The 25,359-nt window shown below is 49.1% G+C and overlaps 1 protein-coding gene and 2 pseudogenes across 1 annotated transcript in view; 2 read left to right on the top strand and 1 right to left on the bottom strand.

Moving 5' to 3' along the window:
- The window catches only part of SLC12A8 (solute carrier family 12 member 8), a 148,532-nt gene that overhangs the window by 60,162 nt on the left and 63,011 nt on the right, over positions 1–25,359 (bottom strand). Inside the window, exon 5 of the mRNA XM_088028966.1 lies at positions 623–736. Coding sequence (XP_087885092.1) covers positions 623–736 — 114 coding nt within the window. The remainder of the gene's footprint in view (positions 1–622; positions 737–25,359) is intronic.
- LOC114199407 (protein N-terminal asparagine amidohydrolase pseudogene) lies at positions 3,640–4,547 on the top strand (annotated as a pseudogene).
- On the top strand, positions 18,273–19,181 carry LOC114199415 (ribosome production factor 2 homolog pseudogene; annotated as a pseudogene).

Consider the following 25,359-nt stretch of genomic DNA (forward strand, 5'->3'; position numbering starts at 1 on the left):
GAGAGGATAATGAGCAAGGAAATAGCCACATGTAAGCAGACGGAGGAGGGCAGGCAGAAAAGGAGATAAAATCAGCCACACTCCAGGGTATGACACTGCGTGATCAAGAGTAAAATGCTTCTCTGAGTCTGTGCTCTGGGACAAGCCCAGTCACTAGCAAATGGTTATTTCTTATAGATATTTGGTTAACACGTTAGCTTACTACCTTCCAGGCCAGGGCCCAAAGCCTAAGACAGGAGTCCTAGAGGGACCTCAGCTTTGGAACGTTCCTCCCTGGCCACTGGAGAGCCAGAAAATGGGGAAGGTGGGGTAAGAGTAGTCATTCATTGCCCGCAGGTCCTTGGTCTCACCCACACCCAGTACAGTGAGAAGACAGTAGCATCTCTCTGTCCCCTGGGAGAAGACACACAGGTTGGGGTAGAGACAAGGGGACCAACTTTACACTGGGTCTGGGGTGGAAGGGGTAGCTTGTCCTGCTGAGGAATCCATCCTGTTCAGCCCTAAAGAGGAATATGTCTCTATTAACGAGGCCAACAGGTTTCAGTACATAGGTATGGAGCTTCAGAAACCAAGCAATCTGTACCCCTCATGTGGGAGTGGGAAAGAACCCAAATTACTATACCTGTAGCCGCCGGGAAGAATACCCCAAAGACAGTGAAAAAAGATTCCCCGGGGCTGTAATCTGGCAGAGTGTTGTTCCGTAGCAGTTCCGGTGAATAGCCCACAAAACCGAGCTCTGAAATAACACAAAGCAGAGCAAAATGAGCCAAGTGATCAGGTAGTGATCCCAGGGTCCTGGGATCGAGCCCCACCTCGGGCTCCCTGCTCAGCACGGGGGAGGGGGGAGGGGTCTGCTTCTCTGCTTCTCCCTCTCCCACTGCCTCTGCCCCCCCCAGCTCATGCATGTGTGCCTGTGCGAGAGCTCTCTCTCTCTCAAATAAATAAATAAAATCTAAAAAAAAAGAAGTTAAAAAAAATGAGCCGAGTAATAAGATATAGCTTGCAGGCTCCCCTGGATTACAGACCTATCTTATGTAAATTTAAATATTGTAATATAGGGGCATGTGTGTGAGAGAGAGAGGAGGAAGTCTGACAGAATCGTCCTTACCACTTCTAGGGCTTGACTTCGTGTATCTGTATCTCTAGAGACACGTAGATGAAATTACTTGAAGGAGAACAGTAGTTACTTCTGGGAAGGGGAGCATTTTCTTTTTTTTTCTTTTCTGTTTTTCTTTCTTTTCTTCTTTTTTCTTGACAGCTGAAATCTTTCACTGAGCATGTATTTATGTATTTTCCTTTAATTTAAAAATTAAGCTACTTTCCCTGTTCAAACACCTTTCCATGGGTCCCTCTTAGCTGCAGAACATAGTCCAAACTCCTTAAGAGGAGAATCAAAGCCCGCGACAACCGGGCACCGTACCCACCGCTTCCTGCTCATCCTCTGCTTTTCTCTGCCCAGCAGTCACGCAGATGATTCTCCCCAAGAACACCAGTAATACCCATCCCTGTGTTTCCTGCCTTCCAGACCCTTCTCCCACGTCTCTAAGCATCAACGCCATGCTTACTTTTCAAGCCCATCTCAAATGCTGCTTCCTTTGGTTTTTACCTCAACTCCTGAATCCGTATCAATTCCTTCTAAGTGCTTTCAGTACTGTGACTGGCCATATTAGGTCTTTCCCCAACTAGACTCCTCAGGGCAAGAAATCCAGGCTTACATAGCTCTGTCCCCCAGAGTCAAGTGCTGTGCTTGGTACACAAGAGGTCGGTTGCAAACACAGGTCACATTAAGAAGAATCTTTCTCTTAGATCTTGGTAATGGGCACATCCATGCTTTCCATTTGACTTGTTCATAGGCTACTTTATAGCAGGAACATCTCAGATCCGATTTCTTCAAAGCATTTTAAACATTTGTACACTGACTTCAATAAAATGTTTCAGGTGGTTTCAAGCCTACTTTACTTCTTTGTCAAAGGAGGTCACTTTGAATAGCATCTGTGGACATGTCAATGGGCTGTGGAAGTTGAAGATCCAAGTCAAGTGTTCTAGGCTCGGGAACACCCAGGAGAGGCTATCCAGCCGCTGCTTTTGAATCTGATCTCTGAGAAGGAATTGGCTTGTTCCTGTTAACTGTATCTAAGAGAAGCCAACCCTGCTCCCTTTCCCGAAACCCCCACAACCACATAGGATGGGCATCTGGCCATCACTCCAGCCAACCCCTAGAGCTGTGGTGACAGGATTTCCTGCCCAACTGTCCTCCACCTACCTCGGGGCTTAGCTCCCCCTGAGCTTCCATCCACAAAAGAGTGGATGAGTCCTGCTCACTCATGAGTCCAATGAATTGCCAGCGCTTTTCACAGCTTCCAAGATTCATAACTTAATAGGAAAAATATTGTGTAAAAAAATTAGAAAATGAAAGCTCAGTGAAGCACAAGGGACCCTGGGGAGTCCAGTCAGGACTTAAAATCCCTGTCAAGTGCTTTCTTCTGCCCAAACACGGAATTTGCCCTAAGATATTAAATCCCAAGTACTGGGCAACATTTCTGAAAGGTTTGGCATCTTCACAGCTGGTCTTCCCCTCATTAACAAAAAGCAATAATGGCTGAGTTAACTTTAGTTTATCTGCTGGCTGATCCCACTGACTGGCCTTTCTGAGATGAAAACCCAGCCCAGCCTGCCTTGGAGCAGAGTTCGGCCAAGCTGGGATGATGTGCAGGTCTGAAAGCACATCTGAACGCAGGGCTGTGGGCACGCTGGACAGGCTTCACTGGGCTCCACTGACCTCGGCGGTCCCCACGGCAGCTCTGACAGAGGTGGGTATTCGGTCACCAGGCCTGAGGGCTTTGCCCAGGTCCCATGGATGAGTCACTGGGAAAACTTTTCTCTCTGTCCACCCCACCAACAAGATCCACAGGTTGACAGCCTAAGTCACTTGGATCTCATGGCGGGGGGTGGGGGGCAGCTGTCAGGAGGCCTGCCTCGTCCCCTCTCTCTCTCTCTGCAAATGCAGCCCCACGCCTCGCCCAGCACATGCGCACACTGACACACTGCCCGGCCGGCCCTCTCCTTCAGCTGTGCTTCTGAATCTTTCCCAAGGAAATCATCTTAACTTCGAAAAGAACTTTATGGACAAAAACATCGTCAATGCTTTATTTATAATGATGTAAAATGGGGAGTCTACATTTCTAACTCTGGGAGACCGAGGTATTTTAAATGTTTACAAAGGATTTTTAATACCACAGAAAATTGTCCACATTATGTATGACACACATGAAGCAAGAAAACGGGACACCATTTCTAGTACAAATACCAAAAAATTTTAATTTATACATGCAGGGAAAGAAGGAAACATACTATGGATGTCTATATAATGCAATTATGAGCAATTTCTCCTTTCTTTTTTTCTTTTTACAAATTTTCCACATTGTCTTTCACAAGCAGAATCGACTTACCAACACAAAATAACATCTTTTAGAAAAACAAACAGGGCCTCCCTGGGCCTGCCCGGGCGGCCGCCTCCGCAATACCGCTGCTTGTCGAGGGCGGCGAGTGTGGCTGCCACACTCTGCCGGGGATGTGGTGCGAGCCCACCCGCCTCTGGAGGAAAGAGCCAGACTTCTCAGAGGTCAGTCTGAGATGGTTCCATCTCCATTCTGGGTTCTGATGATGCCACCACTTGTCACATTGTGGTCCTGAAGCACACAGGTAACGGGGCCACCTGCTTGACCCACTGTGATGGAACCGACACCAGAGCGGAGGTCCCCTTGATCATGAGCTCCATAAAAGCCTTCTCTGACCACGCTCAGTGTGGAAGGCTGGAAGTGCACCTCGTAGGAGGCTTCAGTGACGACAGGCAGTTGTCACAAAAACTTACTCATCAGCTTCTCAGTGAATTTGACACACAAGCAGAGGACATTCACTTAGTGACACTGTGTGTGACAGAATTAAATGACCGGGAAGAAAACGAAAACCACTTTCCAGTGATTCATGGCATCATTGTCAACATTAAGACGGCAGAGATTGACCAAGCATCCTTCCCAGATCGGGGTCCAGAGGAGGAGCTCCGTGCTGCCCGAGCTTTAACAGGAGGACCAATGATTAGTATTTACGACACAAAGACAGAGCAACTGCATATAGGACCGTATTCCTGGATGCCCTTTCCACATGTGGATTGCTGGCTGCAGCAAGATGATAAGCAAATACTAGAGAACCTTTCCACTTCGCCTCTGGCTGAGCCGCCCCACTTTGTGGAACATATTAGGTCTACCTTGATGTTTTTAAAAAAACACCCATCTCCCACCAGCGCACTGTTTCCTGGAAACAAGGCTCTGCTCTACAAAAAGAATGAAGGTGGCTTATGGGAAAAGATCTCTTCTCCAGGAAGCTAAACACGGGATCACCAAAGAAAGAAAGCAACTTGTTGGCCTGACAAAGACCACCGTGGGGGCTGCAAAGAATGCGCATCAGAATCTACATCTGCTGAGTCTTAGGTCTCCTTCCTTACTGTCCTTCAAATGACTTTCAAAATAAAATCTTATTTTGGCAAAAAAAAAAAAAAAAGAAAAGAAAAGAAAAACAAACAGAACATCCCAGGACTGAAAGCCTACCTTCTCTAGATCACTGTTCTGTAAACAAGTTTCTTTTATCTTTTTCTTTCCATCTATATTCTACCTGTTTCTCAAAATGATTTAAGTGATTTATGAGGAAAACCTAAGTAAGATAGGGCAGATAAAATAAGAACCCAAAGAAACAGAAAAAAGAAAAGAAATGGAGAGAGAGCACCCACAGCCTCATCTCCATGAGACACAGCCCAAGGTCTCTGCATAAGGCTCTGAGGTAAGATCCTGCAACGATCACCCTCCTACTAGAATTCAAGACCTAGAGAGATCATTTGATGACTTTTTGGCCAGCCCACTCAGGCAGGGACAGAGCGTAGGGCCCACCCCTCCTATGTGCCACTTTCCAGTGAATGAGAAGGAGCTCTGGAGGCTGGCATGGTGGACTTCTTCATTTCCTCTGCTCTTGGCCTTCCCAGGCCCTTATGACTTCCACCCCCTAAAAACCCCACCACCTCAGGTCCCCAGGCCTCAGCCAGCCCCCAGTGAGGCTTGGCCCTTCTGGTCCTCACCCCAACTCCTTGGGCCCTGGTCTCTCCCACACCCCAAACCGGGTCCAGCTGAACCTTGAGCTTATGGTAGGGTGCATGCCCAGGTCAGGCACCAATGTCCCTGATGGGCTTGGACTTGCAGGCTGAGGCATAGGGTGAGGTCAGCTGCACACATCCAGGGCACCTGCCATAGCCTCTTACAGTGGGTCTTCATGCCAGACATGCTGACATCCAGAACAAAGGTTCTTAAGTTTTGTAGTTATGGCCCCATTGGAGAATCCGATGAAAGCTGTCCCCACAGATAGCACATTTTGCACATCATTTGGGGTTTCCAGGCCTCTGAAGCCTCTTGGAGGGGCATGCGCCCCGAGGTTCAGGACTCCCACGCTAGGTGCTGCCCCTGCACCCGAGACTTGTGCCAGCCCGGCATACCCCGACGGCGTCCCCTGCCCTGCCTGCCACCAGGCCCGGCCTCGCAGTGGACGGACAGCAGCCGACAGTGTGTCATACGGCTGTCCTTGCGAGGCCACGAGGAGTTTCTCTGTGTGCAGGACTGTGCAGGCTCCCCAAGGACATCACAGGGCAACCTCTCTTCCAAACATAACGATGAGCGGCCCTTTATTGAGCACCTCCTATGCGCCTGTTCCTGGGCACTAAGTCCTTTACAATGTCATCCTTGATCCTCATAGCTACGCTGCAAGATCAGAGGGAAGGACACCGGCCTCAGGAAGGTGAAGAATCGTGTCCGAAGTCACACAGCCGGACCTGCCTATATTACGGCCACTGCCTCTCTTCCAGGAGGCCAGTCCCCAGGTCCCTGGCACTGCCCTCCCCCACAGAGGGGGCTGGCCTTGGTCCTGGGCAGGCCTGTGACCTGTGGGACAAACTCTTCTGGGGACATCTCGGAGGGGGGGTGCCAAAGCATGCAACACAGGTCCTCATCAAGCCCAGGAGACACCCACAGAGCTCACGGCATCCCCCCCTCTCCTTCTGCAGGAGGCTGACAGGGGGCCTCCCCTGTGGCATGCCACACGCACCTAGGGCTGTATGACCGGAGGAGGCTTGCAGAGCTCGGAGCAGAGAGAGCCTAGCCTGGCCTCCACATCTGTCTGAATTCAAAATTTTCCAACTACCATGCTGTCTCTCTGTAATTCATCCTGAGCTGTTTCCCCAGAGATCCCTACTGCTTGTGTCTTTGCCCCTGCGAACCACTCAGCTCCTCCGTGGGTACAACAGGGAGCCAGTATGGGGCCTTCTGAGCTGACATCTTCCAACCCTGAAAGGCCTGGGATGCCCTGTGCCTGCACCCGCCACATGTGGACATATCTGGGTTTGACCCAAACATCTGTTTTTGTATTTACCAAAAATACTTTAGCCCCATTTGAGCTATGTGCTTTTAGGAAAAACAAACATGGGGTGGGGGTGGAGTGGGGGGACATAAGAGAGAGAAAACAAATCAAGACAAAAGCCAGGCAAGAACAGGCAGAGGGAAGATACTTGAGGGTCTGTCTGCAGAAAGGCTTGGCCTTTCTTTCCTGAATCTGGGGAACACGGCTTCTCCGGGTGTTCCACAGGGTCCACTGTCTGCTCTCAGAGAGTCCTCGTGGGACCCTATCCACCTTGCCCTGGCCAAAGGCAGTCAGCCCTGGTCACCGGTCAGGTGGCTTCCGGGAAGCTCTCTGTGGCACCTGCGGCTCCCCCCACCCCGCCCCCGGGTCTGCTGAAGTTACAAGAGGCAGTTGGGAAGTCATCAGCCCCCACATGTGGGTGTCAGATTGCTACTGCTGACTAACTTAGAAAGTGAGATTTCTAAAAATGACACTGGCAATAGGGTTGGTGTGGGGGCACCTTGCTGGGAGCCGAGCTCCGGGGCGGGCAGGGGCTTCCGGCGCTGGCTTTCTTCTTGGCTCGAGTCCCTCACCCCTGGACCAGCGAGACAGCCCTTTCCTGGGAATGGACAATGGGAGAGGCTGGTCCAACCAGGAATAGAAAGAGCGGAGGAAGGGCCTGGGAGAGAGGAAGGCAGGGAGGGCCCCAGAGGGCGGGCTGGGGCCTGAGGGATCACAGGAAGAGCAACTCTGCAAGGAAAAGGAAAGGAGAGGCCGAGGTTCTGGGAAGGGACACACACCAAAACAGCGCCGTGGGGGAGGGACCGGGACCAGGCCAAGAAGAGAGGAACACGCTGAGGATCCCCAGACAAGGAGGAAGTACAGTAGGGCATGCAGCAAGGGAATCATGAACTAGGTGCCTCTCCCAGGGGCCCAACATCGTGCTGCACACACGCCCCTCCTCAGGTCCCCCAGGGTGGTGGCGCTGGAATGGTGCCCTAAGGGTCTGCCCTGCTGGGACCACTCTGGGATGTCGTGGCATGGGGACAGAGATCTGCAGCTTGAGCGAGGAAACAGGCCTGAAATGGCCTGACAAGGAGAGGTCAGTGAAAAGGGGAAGAAGGAGAGGGTCCAGGACCCATCTGGCCACTAAGTCCCCATGGAGCTCCTGCCCAAGCAGCAGCCCCCCTTCAACTTACTCAGACACTGCCAAACCACAGATGCTCTAAGGCGGACAAACATGGGCAGCTCACTCCGCACGCCTCTAGCTGTTTGCATTGGCCAGTGGAGTTTTCTCTCCTCTGCGCCATGCCCTTAGCTCCTGGGAGCTGTGAAAGGGGGGGTGGGGATGGGGGCAGTCGACCTGAGCCCAGAGAACATGGATTTGGGAGAAGCCAGGCTCTTGTCCTCCTGCCTTGGGTGGAGCACAGGGGCCCCTTCCTGGCATGAGCAACCTGAAGATCTCTGGGGAGGAGGGGAGGGTGGTGTCAGGAACTAGAGTCTAGACACAGGTGTGGGTGCCCTGGTTCCTGGGGGACTGAAGGTGAGTCCCTTTTCCTTTTGAAATGCAAATTCTGACTGTCAATCTGGGATGAGCCCAAGGCTCTGCATCCCTACTGAGCACCCAGGTATGGCACAGGTGCAGGGGACCAGGTGATGTTTCAGAGCCCTTCTAATTCTGAAAGTGGCCCAGCCAGAAGCCCATTCTTAACACTCAGCACCCAGCCTCCAGTGACACCATTGATTTCCAGCGGCAGACGTAAAATCCCAAACTGGCTTCTAGAACATGTCAGCACCACCCCCGAACCCGCTGCTACCCCTTCCCTTCCCCGTGGCTGTGACACAACACGCAGAACTGGGGGATGAGCTGGCCGCCACATTTCGTGATATGCTGATGAGACCGAGCAACTATGAATTACAAGGACTGCCACTAGGTCTTCTGTTCTTACAGTGTCTTCGGTGCCCTCCACTCATGCAGATAATGAACCTTCAGGGTCCAAGGCACTGACCCATTCAACAACTGAGGGACCCAGAGCTCAGAGTTGCCAGCCAGCTCCGCAAAGCCTGAGAGCGGCCAGTGGCACGGCAGCCCTCGCTCGGAGTCCAGCCGGAGCCCACACAGCACTGAGGCCCAGCCGGCAGGGCTATCCCATTGAACTGAGTCACAACAACCCCCATCCATTAGAGGGACTCCATAGAAGCGTGTTGAACTTGAACTCGGTCAGGCCGTATCGATTTGGACTGTACTGACCACGGACTGGAGAGACGGAAGGGAAATGATGATAGGTTTGGAAGAGTCTCCTGAGGCACCCACCCAGGGCAGGCTTCCTTCCCCACAGGAGTTCTGCGCGGCCAGCTGGTGGCCTGCCCCACACCGCAGCCTCCTCTCTGGCTCCAGCCTCTTCGGAGTTTGGTACTCTGAAGACAGGGTGGGGAGAGGATGTGAGCAGGGTTTCCAGCTCCCCGGCCCCCACCCTGAGAGAAAGTACACAGAGGGAGGGCTAGGCACTCTAGCAGTAGCCAGAAGGGAAGTCTGAAGTAGGGCTGTGCCTGCCCAGAGGGCACTGGGCGGAGCAGCCTGGAGCCTCCAGGCCCCTGGGGAAGGCCTCCACCCTCAGGGATGACTGGCTGGCTGAACTGCTGGAAAGCCCCCAGGGCTGGAGTGGAGGGGGTGTCAGGGTGGCCCCTTGTAAGGGGATGGTTGAAAGTTTCCCGTAACCAGAGAGGCTTCTGCCAACCCCTACAATCTACAACGGACAGTTCAGAGGCTCTGAGCAAAGGATTCCTCCCTTGGGAAAGTGAGGATGAGCCCTTTCTTGACGAGAGATGATTTCTAATACCCAAGAAACTGTTCCATCTGCTGACATGGTTCTATTTTGCATGCTTAATGAACCTTTTCTTATAATGGCCTTTGGGGTCCGCAAGCTGAGATACGAGATTTTTGCCTGGCGATACCTACAGAGAAAAGAACTGTTAAATGCCCAGAACGTGACAGGGCCCTGACTTGGGTGGGAACTGAGGCTCACCTGGGCCCAGGAAACAAAGAGGCAGCTTGGGATAATAAGAGTGACTGCCACACACGGAACAGGGCTTTGTGCCAGTCACTGTTCCAAGCCCGTCAGGTATATTAGCTCACAACAACCCTACAAAATAGGTGTATTCTTCAGGTAAAGAAGTCAAAGCACAGAGGAGACCGGACTGAACGCTTGGCTGCCACTGCTGCGGTCGGTGCTCGCCCAAGGATGCAGGGAGTCTGGGAGGGGAGCCAGGAGTGCGAGCTGCTCGGGCAGAGGCCCGACCGAGGGGTCTACAGAAGTCCTACCAGACCCCAGCTCACAGAGCCTCCAACAGCCTGCCCAAAGCAGCCCGCGGCTCAAAGGAACCCTGAGAGGAAAACAGGACCTTCTTATCTCCTCGGGTAAAGGAATGCACTCTCTGGCCAGGATAAGTGGCTGTTTTGACAGGAAATCTCCACCCTGGCTCTGGGTTCCACCCAGCCACCACTTACTCCTTCTGGCTGTCCTGGCTTCTGGCATCCCAATTACCATCCTACTTAAACTCCGGGCCCCCAGGCCCCCCAAATAATCCTAACCCAACTAGTAGTCCCCCATGGGGGCTGCCCCTATACAGCTCTAGCCCCCTGTGGTGGTCAGGAGTTCTGACCTAGGAGTCATTCCCCTTCCTTAGTCTTGCCTGGACACCCTCTCCAGGCAGGCGACTGAGAAGGGGGAAGGACGTTAAGGTGCCCCCTGCAGGGGGCAGACAGCAAGGCAATCACAGTTATGTAAGCAAGGCCACCCTCCTGCCAGGCACTATGCTGGAAATATTCAAATTCCCAGGCACCCTTTCCTCCCCCGACTTCTATAGCCACAGGAACTTCTTCCCTGCCACAAGCCCTACCCAAGAAAGAAATAGAGATGGTCTCCTAGAATTCCATAGCGAAGATTCAGCATCATAGTGCCACAGGGGTCTTTAGCCTCAAATCCATTTTACAGATGGGAAAGCTGAGGCCTGAAAAAGGAGAACCCCACACAGTCGGCAGCTGATCAGGCAAGACAGAACCCAGTGTGGCCAAGCCCCCATCCAGCGTGTCTTGTCAGTACCCCCAGGTCCTGTGATGGCACTCATCTCTGTTGTCCCTGCCTGGCTACCTGCCAAGTGTGGACAAGAACTATCTTATTTCCTGGTGTGTCTCTATTGTCTGGACCCAGGGAACCTACAAGAACTATAAAATATTAGTAATTAACAATGGAGGGGCACCCCTGGGTGGCTCAGTCAGTTAAGCATCTGACTTCAGCTCAGGTCATGATCTCAGGGTCCTGGGATCGAGCCCCGAGCGGGGAGCCTGCTTCTCCCTTTCCCTCTTTCCCCCCTCCTACTCGTGCTCTCTCTCTCTCTCTCTGTCTCTCTCTTCCTCTCTCTCTCAAATAAGTAAATAAAATCTTAAAAAAAATTAACAATGGAAACAACCCAAATGCCCATGAACAAATGAATGGATAAACACAATGTGGTATATCCATACAACAGAATATTATTCACCCATACAAAGGAATGAAGTGCTGACACAGGCTACAACATGGATGAACCTCAAAAACACTATGTTAAGTGAAAAAAAACACAAAAGGACAAATACGGTATGATTCCGCTCATATGGAATATCTAGAATAGGCAAATTCATAAAGACAGAAATAGAATAGAGGTTACCAGGGACTATGGGGGAGGGACGGGGAGTTATTGCTTAATGGATACAGTTTCTGTTTGGGGTGACAAAATTGTGTTAGAAGCGGATAGTCAGCATGGTGGTACAAAGTGAGGAATGTAATAAATGCCACTGTACTGTACATTTAAAAAATGGTTAAAATGGCAAATTTTATGTCATATATGTTTTACCAGAAAGAAAAATAAGCAAGTCATTTGTCTCTACAGCGCCCCGTGCAGGGATCACCCCTGCATCCTTGTTTCTGCCGGGGCTCCTCTCGGCTTTGCAAATGTGGAACAGAGAATAAAGGGAGCTTCCTGGCTGAAGCTGATCAGAAAGTGAGGAGCAAAGCCCCAGATTCGGACCATTCCTAGCCATAGGCTCCTCTGGCATAAGGATGGAAGCTCCAACTCTCACCTAGTGGGAACCCACCACTGAGCCATCTGATCACCATTCCTATGGGCGGATTTTGGGAGAAAGCACCGTGTTCTCAGGAGTTTAGGCAGAAACCAGGGCTCCCTTTGCTGAAGCTAGAATCTGCGGAGTTTTATTCAGGGGTGGTGAGTAGGACTGGGGGACCGGGTGATGGGGGAGGATTGGAGGCAAAGCTGCCAAGAAGCCCAGAATGCAGTTTCTCAATACCAACCATGCCCAACTCCAACCAAAAACGTCAGCAAAGTCCGGGGCACTGTTGTCCCAGCCTTGCTTTTAGCACATGATCCCACTTTCAGGAATCGCATGGTCACTAAGACCCAAGGCCCGGGAACAGCGTTTAACACAAGTCTCACTTAATGAGAGCTAGCCTTGGATGAATATGCCTTTTAACCTGGGCTGCCCCCAGCCAGTGCCCGTGCTATGGCCACCCCTCCCAGGGGTGCTCTGCTCTCGGCACCTCAGCCTGCTGGCTCTGAGAAGGGCAAGCAGGACAGGGTCCCTGCCCCCTTCCCAGGCCGCAGGAGCCCCAGAGAGGATGCAGTTTGGTTCCAGTGTGTTACTTTATGGCAGGTTCCTCATCCTGTGTGTTCCTTTGTGAGCCTTTGCATGCCTTTCTGCAGGGGTCTCATGGACAGCAAGGTGTGTTTCTATGCGAATCCAACAGATTAGGAGCTCCTCTAAGTCAGAGACAAGTTCCCTCCTCTCTCAGAATCCTCTCCTCGTCCCCAGACGGATGCCACAACTGTGGGTGCTCAGTGGGAACGGGCGCAACACTGTCCAGCCTGGGCCAGTCCCAGCTCATGCCTGTTGTCTGAGAGTAGTTTTCAATAGAGTGCAGGGAGTCTTCTGATGGCTGGCTGCCTCAGGGGGCAGGGGAGGCACCAGAGGGCAGAGAGCAAAGAGGAAGGAGGAAGGAGGACACTCCTCTAGGCAGGACCAGGTCAGTGCCATCAGCATCACGGGGGAGCCTGTTAGGAATGCTGAATCTGGGGCGCCTGGGTGGCTCAGTCTCTAAGCGTCTGCCTTCAGCTCAGGTCATGATCCCAGGGTCCTGGGATTGAGTCCCCACATCGGGCTCCCTGCTCGGCGGGAAGCCTGCTTCTCCCTCTCCCACTCCCCCTGCTTGTGTTCCTTCTCTCGCTATGTCTCTCTCTGTCAAATAAATAAATAGAGTCTTAAAAAAAAAAAAAAAGAAATGCTGAATCTCAGCTCCCTCCTCTCCCCTCCCCACCCCTAAACTTGCAGAATCAGAATCTTCATTTTAACAAGATTCCCAGATCTTGAAGCTTGAGAAGCTTGGAGTCTTGAAGTATAGAACCCAGGGGCCCTCAGGGACCTATGTTTCCAGGATAAACAATGATAATGATAATGTATTGAGCACCCACTTGGTGCCAGCTACCAAACTTGTGCATTATCGGGATTTTATGCTTGGACAATCCAGCAAGGCAGTCCTCATTACCTGCTCTTCAGAAATGAAGCCAGTAGTCAGAAAGTCCGTGCCACCGGTTACAGGCTAGCTGGAATCTGATTCCAAAGCCATGGCTCTGACAACTGTTGTAAGTGTTTCAAACTGGGCCAGCAGTTACAGCCATTTGTCCACTCTACAGGGCCTAGAAATTCGTTGACAAATGCAATCCCTAGGGAGGTGTTTTAGGGGCTGCCCCATTGCCCAGTGCTGGCCTGAGCACCGGTGTGCTGGGGTTGGGCTAACGTGGTGGCAGACGGCTCACTATTTCTTCAGAAACAGTCCCTGAATATGAACGGGCATGGTCCGGCCCCCAGTGAGCATTAAGTGCCGGAGTGACAAATCAGTTAGATGATAAGCAGGCCTGGGGCCACTTCTGCCACGAGCTCAGAAACTTCTAGCCCTGACGTCACCAGGACCAGAGTGAGGGTAAAAGGGGAGGCTCGCCCAGGTCCCCATTCTATAACCTCCAAATGTCTGATTTGGGGCTTCCTCTCCTGCCAGCCCCCACGACGCAGCCAACTCCTCCTGTGGCAAACTCCACACTCCCCTCCGAGCAGCATCCAGAGGCTCCTCAGGCCACAGAGGCAGGCCCAATGCAGGGAGCCCGGCTTTCAGCTGGTCCTCTCTACACCGCCTACCCTCAGCCTGGGACTGTCTATCTGGTTCTGTGTCTGTAGGTGGTCGCCTCGTTCCCCACCCAAATGTGAGGGACTTGAGGGCATGCTTCCCTGACTTCATGTCTCTCAAAGACCCACTGCAATGCCTCTCAACCCAGTAGGTGCTCCCAAAATGCTTGGGTCAGGAAGTGCCATTATCAGCCCTCCTACAGAAGCAAGGAAGGTCTTCTGCCCACTCCCCACAGCCAGAGGACTCCTTCCGTGTGCAGGGAGAGGAGCTGGGGCACAGGCAGGATGTGTGTGTGTGTGTGTGTGTGTGTGTGTGTGTGTGTGTGTGCGCGCGCGCGCGCGCCCCCATCCCTCAGGGTGTCACCGTCCACTTCCTTGGAACTCCCAGCTGTTCAAGGCTGAGGCAGGCAGGCCTAGCAGTGTGAAAGGGCCCTCCCAAGCCAGTGATTTCATGCTTCAGGCATTTATCCCCAGAACACTGGCCAGGGAGCCCAGCAGCCCAGATCCCCTCCTGCTCACAGAGCTGGAGCAGACACAGGGGTAGAACCGGACAGTGTTAGCTCTCACTTCCTTCTGCAGCCTTGACTGTGTCCCCACGGCCTCCTCAGCCTAAGGGTTGCTTTTCTGCCTTCCATAACCAAAGCCGGCAAATGAAAATAATCCCAGCTAGCGGGAGGGCCTCAGAGCCGGCGGGCCTAGGAGTCTAGCCAGTCACTCTTTCTTCATCAGAGTCAAACTCAGAACAAGAGGAAGGCCTGGGGCGTGCCTGTTCCTGCCCTCCCTCCAGCCAAGGATGAGTGAGGACCTCTGCCCACAGAAAACCTATCAAGGGTTAGATCCAAAAAGCCAGGAAATCAGGGTACCTAAGGTATCATTTTCTCCCTCTCCCAGAGAAATCTTAAATGTTCAACTCATCCCATTTTAAAAACAAGAACCACCAACACGCAATGTTATTCCATAGGTAGAACAAATCAAAGAACGAGCTCTGTTTCTTAACAGTTTGGTTTAGGGACTGCCTGCTTCAGGGCAGCAAGGCAGAGGAGGGTGGAAGGACCGGATAGGAGGAGGGATGGCACCCTGTCCAGATGGGGCAGCGAGTTCAAGGTGGGGAGGAAAACGAGAGAGAGACAAACCTAAAAGGAGGAACGAGGCAGGATGGAGAGAGGAGAGAAGCCAGGTAAGGAATGCTGGAGGTCACAATTCGCTGTTGGCTCTGTGTGCTGGAGTTCAGAAATCCTTCCCGCGACAGGAGCCTTTGTTTACAATTCTCCACAGTCCTAATCTTTAAAAATTCCTCTGTTTGAATTCTTAATCTTCCCTGCTTCTGGGTTAACTATGCCTTTGAGAATCTGGCAATAGTTCTGGACCCTCTCCTAGAAAAATACACTCTTTCATGTCAGATTTTGCATGCAGTTTCAGGGGCTCATGGATCCTAAGTTACAACCTGCTTCCTCTAAAGGTTCCACTCTGATTGGGAGGCCCACAATGGCCAGAGCAAAAACACCCCAACTACCAGATGAAGTTCAAACCAGGGCAGGATGTGCTGAATCTTACGTGTGTTCAAGCCATCACATCAAGCTGTTATGGACCACCTCAACATCCTTCCTTGGTTACTAGCCCCACAGTGGTCCCAGAAGAAGGTTGGTTAATTTAAGGGACCAGCTGTGTGTCTTTAATAGCTATTAATGCAGTAAAAAGTCTGCCTTTGATCCAGGTAACAATGTCTGTACTGACCTGGAAATTAACCCTTTATAGATCAATGGGATTATAGTGAATCGCCCATATGCAGTAGGTCCCAGATCTGAATGTGCATTAAAGATTACCATTGTGCTGGCTTAAAATACAGATTACTGGGACGCCTGGGTGGCTCAGTGGGTTGAGTGTCTGCCTTTGGCTCGTGTCATGATCCCAGGGTCCTGGGATGGCGCCCCACGTAGGGCTCCTTGCTCAGCACGGAGCCTGCTTCTCCCTCTGCCTGCAGCTTCCCCTGCTTGTGCACACTCTCTTTCTCTGACAAACAAATAAAATCTTCTAGAAAAATAAGTAAAATAAAATAACCGATTACTAGTCTGAAATTTGGTAGTCTGATTCAGACTGTTCTTCTAATGAGCTTCTAGGTGATTCTGAAGCAGGCAGTCCCTAAACCAAACTCTGAGACACAATGTTCTTGTAGAAAATTGCAAGCCTGGGAGGCTGAGCTTCTGGGCCAGCAGATGAGCAGATACCCTGCTCAATGTAGGGTCCTCCTCACATAACAGGGCAGGACAAGGCATATATGCAAGGGAACGTACTATGTGACTAGGTTTGGATCACTGCATCAGAAAAGATATAAACAATGCAGCATCACAGGGTGAGAAAGGATATAAACAAGGCAGGATATAAAAGGTATTGTGCCATTACCTCTCCAAGGGCTTAAGGCAGAGGTTCCTAGATCTGTTGGCACAAAGGAATCACCCAGAGTACTTCTTACAATTCAGATTCTCAGGCCTCAGGCTACTAAGAAATATATATTTGTACCAATTACAAGTTTCCCTAGTTGTTCTGACACACAAACAGGTGTGGAAACTTGTTTGCTCATGGTACCCACAGGCCCAAGGGGATGCGGATCAAGATATAAGACCCTTACACAAGACAATTATTGTAAAAACGCTTTGAAAAACGAAAATGCCCTTAAAAATCCTCCAGCAAAAAAACAAAACAGTGAACACTACCAGAGTTTCCTTCTTCTCTCTTTTTCTTTTCCTCCTCCTCCTCTGCCTTCTTTTCCATGGTGGAAACTAACTAGAGAAGGTGAGCCCCGCTGGGATGCCCCAAATGGGTTCCAGATGGTGAAGATTTTGGCTTCTTGGCCTGACTGCCCCTCCCCTTACCCGGGAGAACTAGACAAATATTATCATTTTCTGGCTGTGCAGTGACATGAAAATGGCTGGGAGGCACCAGGTCAGTGTCAGAGAAACTCATACGGGGGGAGAGACGGCTGGCTGGGTCCAGAAGAGAATGCCGACATATTTTCTGAGGGTCTACAAGGTGGAACTTCCACATAGGAAGGAAGCCACAATGTGCCCAAGCTGATCCACACTGGGCTTGGCATCTGATTAAGGGGGTGGGGGGAGGAAGCACCAAGAGAAATGCTGAAAACACAGCCGAATTTCAGACAGCTGGACAGAGTGGCAGGGATGGGGCGCTTCCTTCCCGTACAACACGCCGCTGCTCCCCACCTCGGAGAGCACGTCCACACCAGTAAGACCACCTTATGCATGTCTAGAATCCCCCTAATGGCAAGGCACGCCTTTCTATTGTATTTCCTCAATGTGATTGTGATTTTTTTTTTCATTTTGATTTCCTGAAACTTGGATGTCTTATAATCAACATGTAGACTTAATGGGATGGGTTTTTCCACCTGAAAAGTTGGTGTGTCTCAAAATGGATGGTGTTTCAAAAGGGAGGAAATAAGGTTTATCACCTCGTGCAACCCTGAAGCGAGCCATGAGGCGGGTAACATTATCCTCTTTTTTCCTGAAGTACAGACAGGTGACTTGCCCAAGGTCACAGAGCAAGGGTGTGACAGGGCCAGGGCTGGAACCCAGTCTTGCAGGGTCCCCTTCCCAACACTTGTTGCACACCTTTGCCCACACAGCAGGAACTGGGGATTTGGAGTCATTGCCAGGGGAGAAGGGTCTGAAAAGTGGCTCCCACCTGAGTCACTGTGGCACATGAAAGTGATTCTCCTCTGACCTAAAATAGAAAATTGAGAAAAAAAATAGAAAAATAGGGTTTGTTTGGTTGCTATTGTTTATGTTAGGCTATGACTAAAGTTCCTTTATGACTTCAGGAACTTAAGACGGTATCATGCAGAACTATTCCTATAATGATCACATTTGGCATGTTTAATTTTTTTAAGGTTAATTTTTTTATTTTAATATGTTTTTAAATGTTTTATTTATTTATTCATGAGAGTCAGAGAGAGAGAGAGAGAGAGGCAGAGGCAGAGGGAGAAGCAGGCTCCCCGCCTAGCAGGGAGCCCGATGCGGGACTCGATCCCAGGACCCTGGGATCATGACCTGAGCCGAAGGCAGACGCTTAACCATCTGAGCCACCCAGGTGCCCCTGGCATGTTTAATTTTAAAATGGTCTTCATTTGGACGGCAGTGACAGATCTCCTGCTTGAATCTACTATTTTATTTACTTTTGAATGTTTTAAAAGAACATTTATTTATTTTAGAGCTAGAGAGAGAAGAAAGAGCAGGGGAGGGGAAGAGGGAGAGGAAGAGAAAGTCTCAAGCAGACTCCGTGCCAAGCACAGAGTCCGACATGGGGCTCGATCCCATGACCCTGAGATCATGACCTGAGCTGAAATCAAGAGTTGGACGATTAACCGACTAAGCCACCCAGGTGCCCCTACTTTTGAATGTTTCTAATGACTTCTTACAATCAGGAATTTAAGGTGTTGTACTTTAAGAAATCTAGCATTTTCTGCCAGCTTATGAGGAACAGGAAGAAGCTTAATGGAAGAAATCATCATCAAAATAATAAAACCAGGTTCTGGAACACTGGCCTATCTCGCGGAAGCGCACCGTGCACGAGCGTTCCCGGGATTTGCGTTGTGGTAGCCATGGACACTTTGGATCGAGTTGTAAAGCCGAAAACGGAACGAGCCAAGAGATTCCTTGAGAAGAGAGAACAGAAACTCAGTGAAAATATTAAAAATGCTATGCTGATTAAAGGGGGAAATGCAAATTCAATGGTGACACAAGTACTTAAAGATGTGTATGCACTGAAAAAACCGTATGAAGTTCTGTATAAAAAGAAAAACATTACAAGACCATTTGAGGATCAGGCATCATTGCAATTCTTTTCAAAGAAGTCAGATTGTTCTTTATTTCTGTTTGACTCCCATAATAAGCAGCCAAATAATCTAGTAATAGGTCGTATGTATGACTACCATGTGCTGGATATGATTGAATTGAGTATCGAGAAGTTTGTCTCTCTAAAAGATATTAAGAATAGTAAATGTCCCGAGGGAACAAAACCCATGTTAATATTTGCTGGTGATGATTTAGATGTAACAGAAGACTACAGAAGGCTAAAAAGTCATCTTATTGATTTCTTCAGAGGCCCCACAGTAACAAATATCCACCTGGCTGGTTTAGAGTATGTTCTGTACTTCACTGCATCGAATGGGAAGATTTACTTTCGAAGCTATAAGTTGCTGTTGAAGAAATCTGGTTGTAGAACACCAAGGATTGAATTGGAAGAGATGGGGCTCTCATTGGATCTGGTTCTGAGGAGGACACATCTGGCATCAGATGATCTTTATAAATTATCTATGAAAATGCCAAAAGCGCTCAGGCCGAAGAAGAAGAAAAATGTCTCCCATGATACTTTTGATACAACTTATGGAAGAATTCATATGTAGAAGCAAGACCTAAGCAAAGTACAAACCAGGAAAATGAAGGGGTTGAAGCAGCAACCTACAGAAAGGATAACAGAAGACCAAGAGAAAAAAATCAAAGAGAATTAAAAAAAAACTGAAGGAACTTAGCCAGTGACTATAATGTTACTGCAGTCTGTTTACTTAAGAGAATTATCAATCATCAGTTATTTCTAAGTTTCTTACAAGATTTTATTAAATATTTTTATAGCACGGTAAAAAATAATAATAATAATAATAAAGCCAAAAAGCTGTTCTCCATGATATTCAGGAAGTGCTCATTTTTTTGAAAGCAGCGGGGGGGGGGGAGAACTACCCCCCACACACACACAAGCTCAAAGAAAAACACAGCCACAACTGATATATAATATTGCTAATCCTTAAAAATGCCCCCCCAGGAGGCATTTATTTCCATTTTTCATATGAGCAAACTCAGAGGGTCTCAGTGGTGCCCACTGTCACACAGCTAGTAAGGAGCCTGGGTTCTGGGAGCACTAATCATAAAAGCACATTTCTTGCCATTAACAATGACCTTCCCTGATCATCTCCATGGTTCCTGAAGACAGGGACCATTTCTATTTTGTCCTCCACTGAATGCTGGAGCCTGACTCCTGGCACCTGGTAGGCTTTAATAGCTGCTGCCTGGTGGGTGGATGAAAGGAAGACAGAGGGAGGCTGGATGGGGTAAGTGTGCAGTGCGCGGGTCCCTCAAGCAGGTGCCCCTTCCACCCCCCCCCATTCCACTTGTCTGAAGGCTGTGCTCTGACAATCTGTGTGATCGGCTTCATTCTCCTACAATGGCTACCACACTTCCACCAGCTGCTCTGATTCATCTTTTCTAGAACTATGTCCATCTCCATCCTGGAGCCTGATCTATTCTGGTTCCTTTCCCAGTCAGTCACGCAGCCAAGTGGAACTGAGCACCAGCCAGGTACTTCCTAAGATGCTAGACAGAAAATGCAGTCAGGTGCCGTCCCTGTCCTTGGGGCCCTGACAGCCGGACTCCCTAGTGAGCTCTGCGCCCCTCAGAGCCCAACACAGGGGATTTGAAGCTGCCTGCCAAGCTCTCTTGGCCTCCACCAGCACTTCTGCTATTTCTGATGATCTGTGTTATTTTCGCAGACATCAAAGGAAGGCCCAATTGCAATTCTACTCTCTACCTTTTGGCGTACTCTTGTACGTTTTCACTCAGGGCGTGTTTCACAAGCTGGCGGGCACAGAGAAGGCCAAGGAGTTAGGCACGCGGCATCACAGGAAGTTCTGCTGAGTTGTGATGTCATAGCCATCTATGACAGGGGGAACCAGCGTCAGGAGTGGAAGAAGCCTCTTGGTCTTGCAGGTGAGGAAACGGAAGGTAAAAGTCCCTCCCCCCCATCGCTGGTGGCGCCTGCTACCCTGGGTTGGTGTTCTTCCATGACACCAGCTCTGCGCTCCAACAGATGAGGGCTTAGGCTGGGAAGGGACCAGAACGGAGCCCACTGATTTCCAACAAACGATGAATCTAAAATCAAGTTCTATTATGAGGCAACTGATGCAGGGTCCTGGCCCAGAGTCCAGGCAGTGGTTGAGAGGACCCTGGCCTCACGTCTCCCAGTGCCAAACGCTGCAACCATAGTCCCGTTTCTACTACTGAACAACTTCTCAGATGCATCACGCCATGCGGGTACTGCTTGTGTCATAATTCAGTCAATAGCATGGCTAGGAGCAGTGCGAGCTGGATGGTTAAGAAGGACATGGAGCCTGAGGTCTGGCACTGGCTCCACAGTTTACTGGCTGTGTGACCTGCACTTTTCTCATCTTTATGGCAGGGACAGTAACAGCACATCGACCCCACGGATACTGCAAGGAGAAAGGAGAGGTAAGATGCCCAGCACAGTGCCTGAGCCTGAGGGAGCACTCAGTAAACATCAGCTACCATTCCTTTGCTCGGTCCACTATGCTATCTTCATATCTTATATTCAACAAATCTATAGCAATGTGGATGGACCCACCACTTTCTTTCTCTTCTGAATAAATTATTTCACTTTGTTTTTTTCTCTACTTACAAGCAGAAATATACTTAGTGTTTCAAAAAGTATTTATTGTATCTGGGCCATTTGGTAAAGAAAGTCTGGCAAGGTTACAAGATTTCTAATGCACCAACTGATGTAGACACATGACCTAAAAATCTGGTGGCCTAAAAGAAATAAGTTGGAGAGCAATAAGAGCAGGTAACAGTTTATGAACTACTTTTCTTTATCATTAGGCTTTCTCTTAAAAAAAAAAACAAAAAAAAAACCAAACCAAATCAAAACAAAAAAACTTCCTAACCCAATATTTTCACTTTTTCAGAAAAGTGACTTAAATTCTTGGAGTATCACAGGAAGTTTTTCCCTCCACATCTCTAGACCAGGTGTGTTCAGGGTGAAAGAGACCTGAGAGGCAGACCTTATTTTCCTAGGCACGTGATAGCCCCCTCGAACACCAGTGCCGGCCTTGGGCAGGCAGAGACCCCAGCCCTGCCCTGGTTTCTCTCGTGGTGCCTGATCAGGGAGCCCACCGTCACCAGGAGAGGATGTGTGAGAGAGACGAAAAATACCACACGCACAAAACCATGCAAATGAGTTCAGTTCCGAGGGAGAAGGCTTTAGTCACTGAATCAGGGATGGGGCTGGCCAGCATTTATGGGAGGACGTGAAGTGTTTGGGTTCGTGTGGCAGGCACTGCACTGGATGCTTTCAACAGAGCATCTCAGGCGGCCAGGTGAGCGATGCGTGTGACCCTGGGTAGGCTGCTGTGTGTGTGCATTCACACGGCCAGTGGTGTGGGGCAGAACAAATATTTATGGCAGGATCTTGGGAACTTTGCTTATTATTTTGGATCATAGACTAATAAGAGAAAAAACCAATCAAAGGTCTCTTGGTTAAAATAAATCTTATTTGCTCGTATTTCAGGAGTGTCTGTTCCTGACAGTGGTGGTGGTGGAGTGTAGACAGAGTGGGAGGTGGGGTGCAGAGGGAGGGGAGGGAAAAAATAAAGTCGTATTTAGAAACAAGAGAATGACATCACAAAACTGTTTTCCCAAATTGCATCTGGGCTTTGTCTCTAGCCCACCGCCCCCATCCCTGCAGGCTGTGTTTGCTACGGCCTGGGACTGAGCTGCCGCCCCTGACTGACTGGTGATCCCCCCATCTCCGACCGTATGCACCCACCCCCACCCCAGGCAGGGCCCTCAAAGAGCCTCTCTGAGTCTGCCACTTCCTTACTCAAAAGAAAAACCCATTGACCTTGCTCAGTGTTTACGATTTCTGCCTCTTTAAAACTCCTGTGGGGCTCTAAAGTTATTCCTAGTTATTTTGTTTATCTGTTTGCTTTTCTAACTAGAAAGACTAAGAAAATCCTCAAGATAAGACATGTCATCAAGCCTATGTTTATATTACATTCCATCTGGGACTTCTGAATGTTGCTACATTAATCTTAACTTTAAAAATACTATATATGGTGTGAGCCCAATTATGTAAGAAAAAGGGAGATAGAAAAAAAGACTGTAATAATTACACTTCATATTTTAAAATTAAATATGTTATTCTTATTAAAAATAAATTAGAATTATAATTGAGTATATACTATTTGTTATGGACTGAATATTTGTATCCCCACCTAGCCCTCCCAAATCCATATGTTGAAGCCCTAACCTCTAGTATGGCTATATTTGGAGACCGGGCCTCTAAGGAAGTAATTAGGGTTATTAAGGTCCTAAGGGTGGGGCCCTGATCAGACAGGATTAGTGTCCTTATCAAAAGAGACACCAGAGAGCTAGTGAGTACATATACACCCTTTCCCAAACTCCCTACCTCTCTCTCTCTTCCTCTCTCCCCCTCCAAACTGCACACACACAAGCACACACACACACACACACACACACACACACACACACAATAAGAAAGGCCATGTGATGATACAGAGAGAAGTGACCTCTACAAGCCAGGAAGACATTGTTCATCAGGAACCAACTCAGTTGGAACCTTAATCTGGGATTTCTGGTCTCTAGAACTGTGAGAAAATTAATTTCTGATGTTTAAGCCACAGTTTTCAAATTGGCTAGCTCCTCTTAGCCCACGGATGAAACCCGGCCTCTGTACTAGACCATCCAGGACACCCTCGGTGACTGCCATGCTTATATCTTTTGAGAATATGGGTCATGAGAATTTATTTCTGCACCAACATCTCCTTGAATCCTGTGGCCTTGATTCCCTGGACACAATCTCAGTACCAGAGATGGGAGTCTGAGCCAAAGGTGACCACACAGGCTAGTCCTGAAGGAGTCCACTGTGCAAGAGATTCCCCAGGACACCCTGCCTAGGTGTTTGTCTCGACTCTGAGAGAAGGCAGCAGGGATGGCAGGTGTCAGCGAGCACTGTAATCTCAGCAGAGACGAGCTAATGTTCTATTGCTCACCAAGGCCTGCAGTACACGCTAATCTCGGGAGCACTGGGAGTCACAGGGGCGACACACAGCCCTGAGTTCCCTGAGCTTCTCTCTGTCTCCTCACATTCAACCACAGTCACCTCAGGACATGGCTCTTCCTTGAACTTGAAGGAGCCTTATTTCCTTCTAAGTTCCTCCCGAGCCCCGGCCCCAGCATGCTAAGCTCCAGCACACCTAACTTCCTGCACTTCCTGAAATTTTCCACGCATTTCTCATCTCTGTGTCTTCACATATACTGTTCCCTTTCCTTGGGATCACCATTCCTAGTTTACCACCAGGTGAGCTGCCGCATAAACTCCAAGGTCTATTCAAAAGTCACCTCCTCCTTGAAGACCTCTCTTCCACCACCAGTGTGTTTTCCTTTATAACACGTGACCACCATATGGTGATTATTTGGTTAGCGGAGACACTGCACCTTATCCTTGCATATCAACTAAACTTCTAGCATTGGGTCTGCACACGGCGGTGCTCGGGAAAGGTTTTTGATTAATTGATTATAGGGAGGTTTTTAATTGATTATAGGGAGTTGATTACAGATGGGGAAATAAAGCTGGGGTGGGACAACGAGAAACAAGGATAAAGAGACGAAGGGCAAAGGAAGGACAAGGTGGCAATGAAGGAGTCAGGGAAAGACAAGGCATCGGCAAGACACAACTTTAAAACACACGGTGAGAAATCTTTTCAGGAATACATGCATTTTCCCATTTCAAGCTAAGGTTTCATTTCTAGGTAAACTATTTCTCCGTTTATTTTCAGTCCTAGTGAGCTCTGATGCCCATTATAGTACCCTCTTTAGACAATTTAAGCTTTTATCCTTAGATACTATTCCCACATATCTCAAGCACAGACTCGCTGTTTTCCTCAGAGCGATACCTCACACTTGTTTCCCTATAGCTGAACTCTCAAAAGTGGGGGAGGAGAGTTCTTACAGTCCCTGGGGAGGTTTCCACAATGGTAATTCACAGTTTCTGCCTGGGGTGATGAAGTATCAACACAGAAGGTCACACCCACTGGAGATAAGTATTCACAAACATTTATTGTGACCCTAGGTCACAAATCACATTGTAGCAATCCACCAAGAGAAAATACCTCCTTCATATCTCTTCTACAACATCAGCCCAAGCAACTTCAAAAACACTCAGAAACATTATGTCTAGAAAGCATCATTAAGGTTTTCACAAACGGTTCCCCAAATCGGAGGTATAATCCAGCCAGTGATTGCACTTCAAAGACAAGACTTCAGAGAGTGCCAGAGCAGGAGAAATAATGACCTCTCCCAAAAAGATGTACTTCCTTTACAGATGAAAAAGGCAAATTTTTAGAGAGAAAAAGGGTAAAAAAAAAAAAAAAAACTCCAATTTAAAAAAATGTTTAAATATGGTTGGTTTGTCATTTAAAAATATTAACATTAGACCTGGGGTAAGATGGCAGACTGAATACATGTACCTAATTTTGATCCCTCCCCAAATCCCGCTAATATATAGTAAAGAGGTTTTTTTAAAGGATATCAATCCCTAAGTATGGGGAAAATGGCAAGAACATTTTGGAAGCTAAAACGTAGTGGATGGTCCAGTGGTACTGAGATCAGATGTGAGAAAATGGAATCTTAAGTCAGCAAAGGTAAGCTGAAAACCAACCTCGTTTATCCCACAAAATTCTCTAAGGTCTCCGATGGGCAGCCCCAGGTGTCTGGCCGTGGGAGAGAGAAGAGGTGGGTTAAAACCAGGAAGACTGGGGTGGACTCTCTGGGAAGTTACTCATGCTCCCAGGCACCGGGTGCTCCTGGCCAGCACAAGTCTGC

Source organism: Eumetopias jubatus, unplaced genomic scaffold (genome assembly GCF_037043125.1).
Source record: "Eumetopias jubatus isolate StellerSeaLion01/CBP00866 unplaced genomic scaffold, mEumJub1_p1.0 scaffold_1, whole genome shotgun sequence".
NCBI lineage: Eukaryota > Metazoa > Chordata > Mammalia > Carnivora > Otariidae > Eumetopias > Eumetopias jubatus.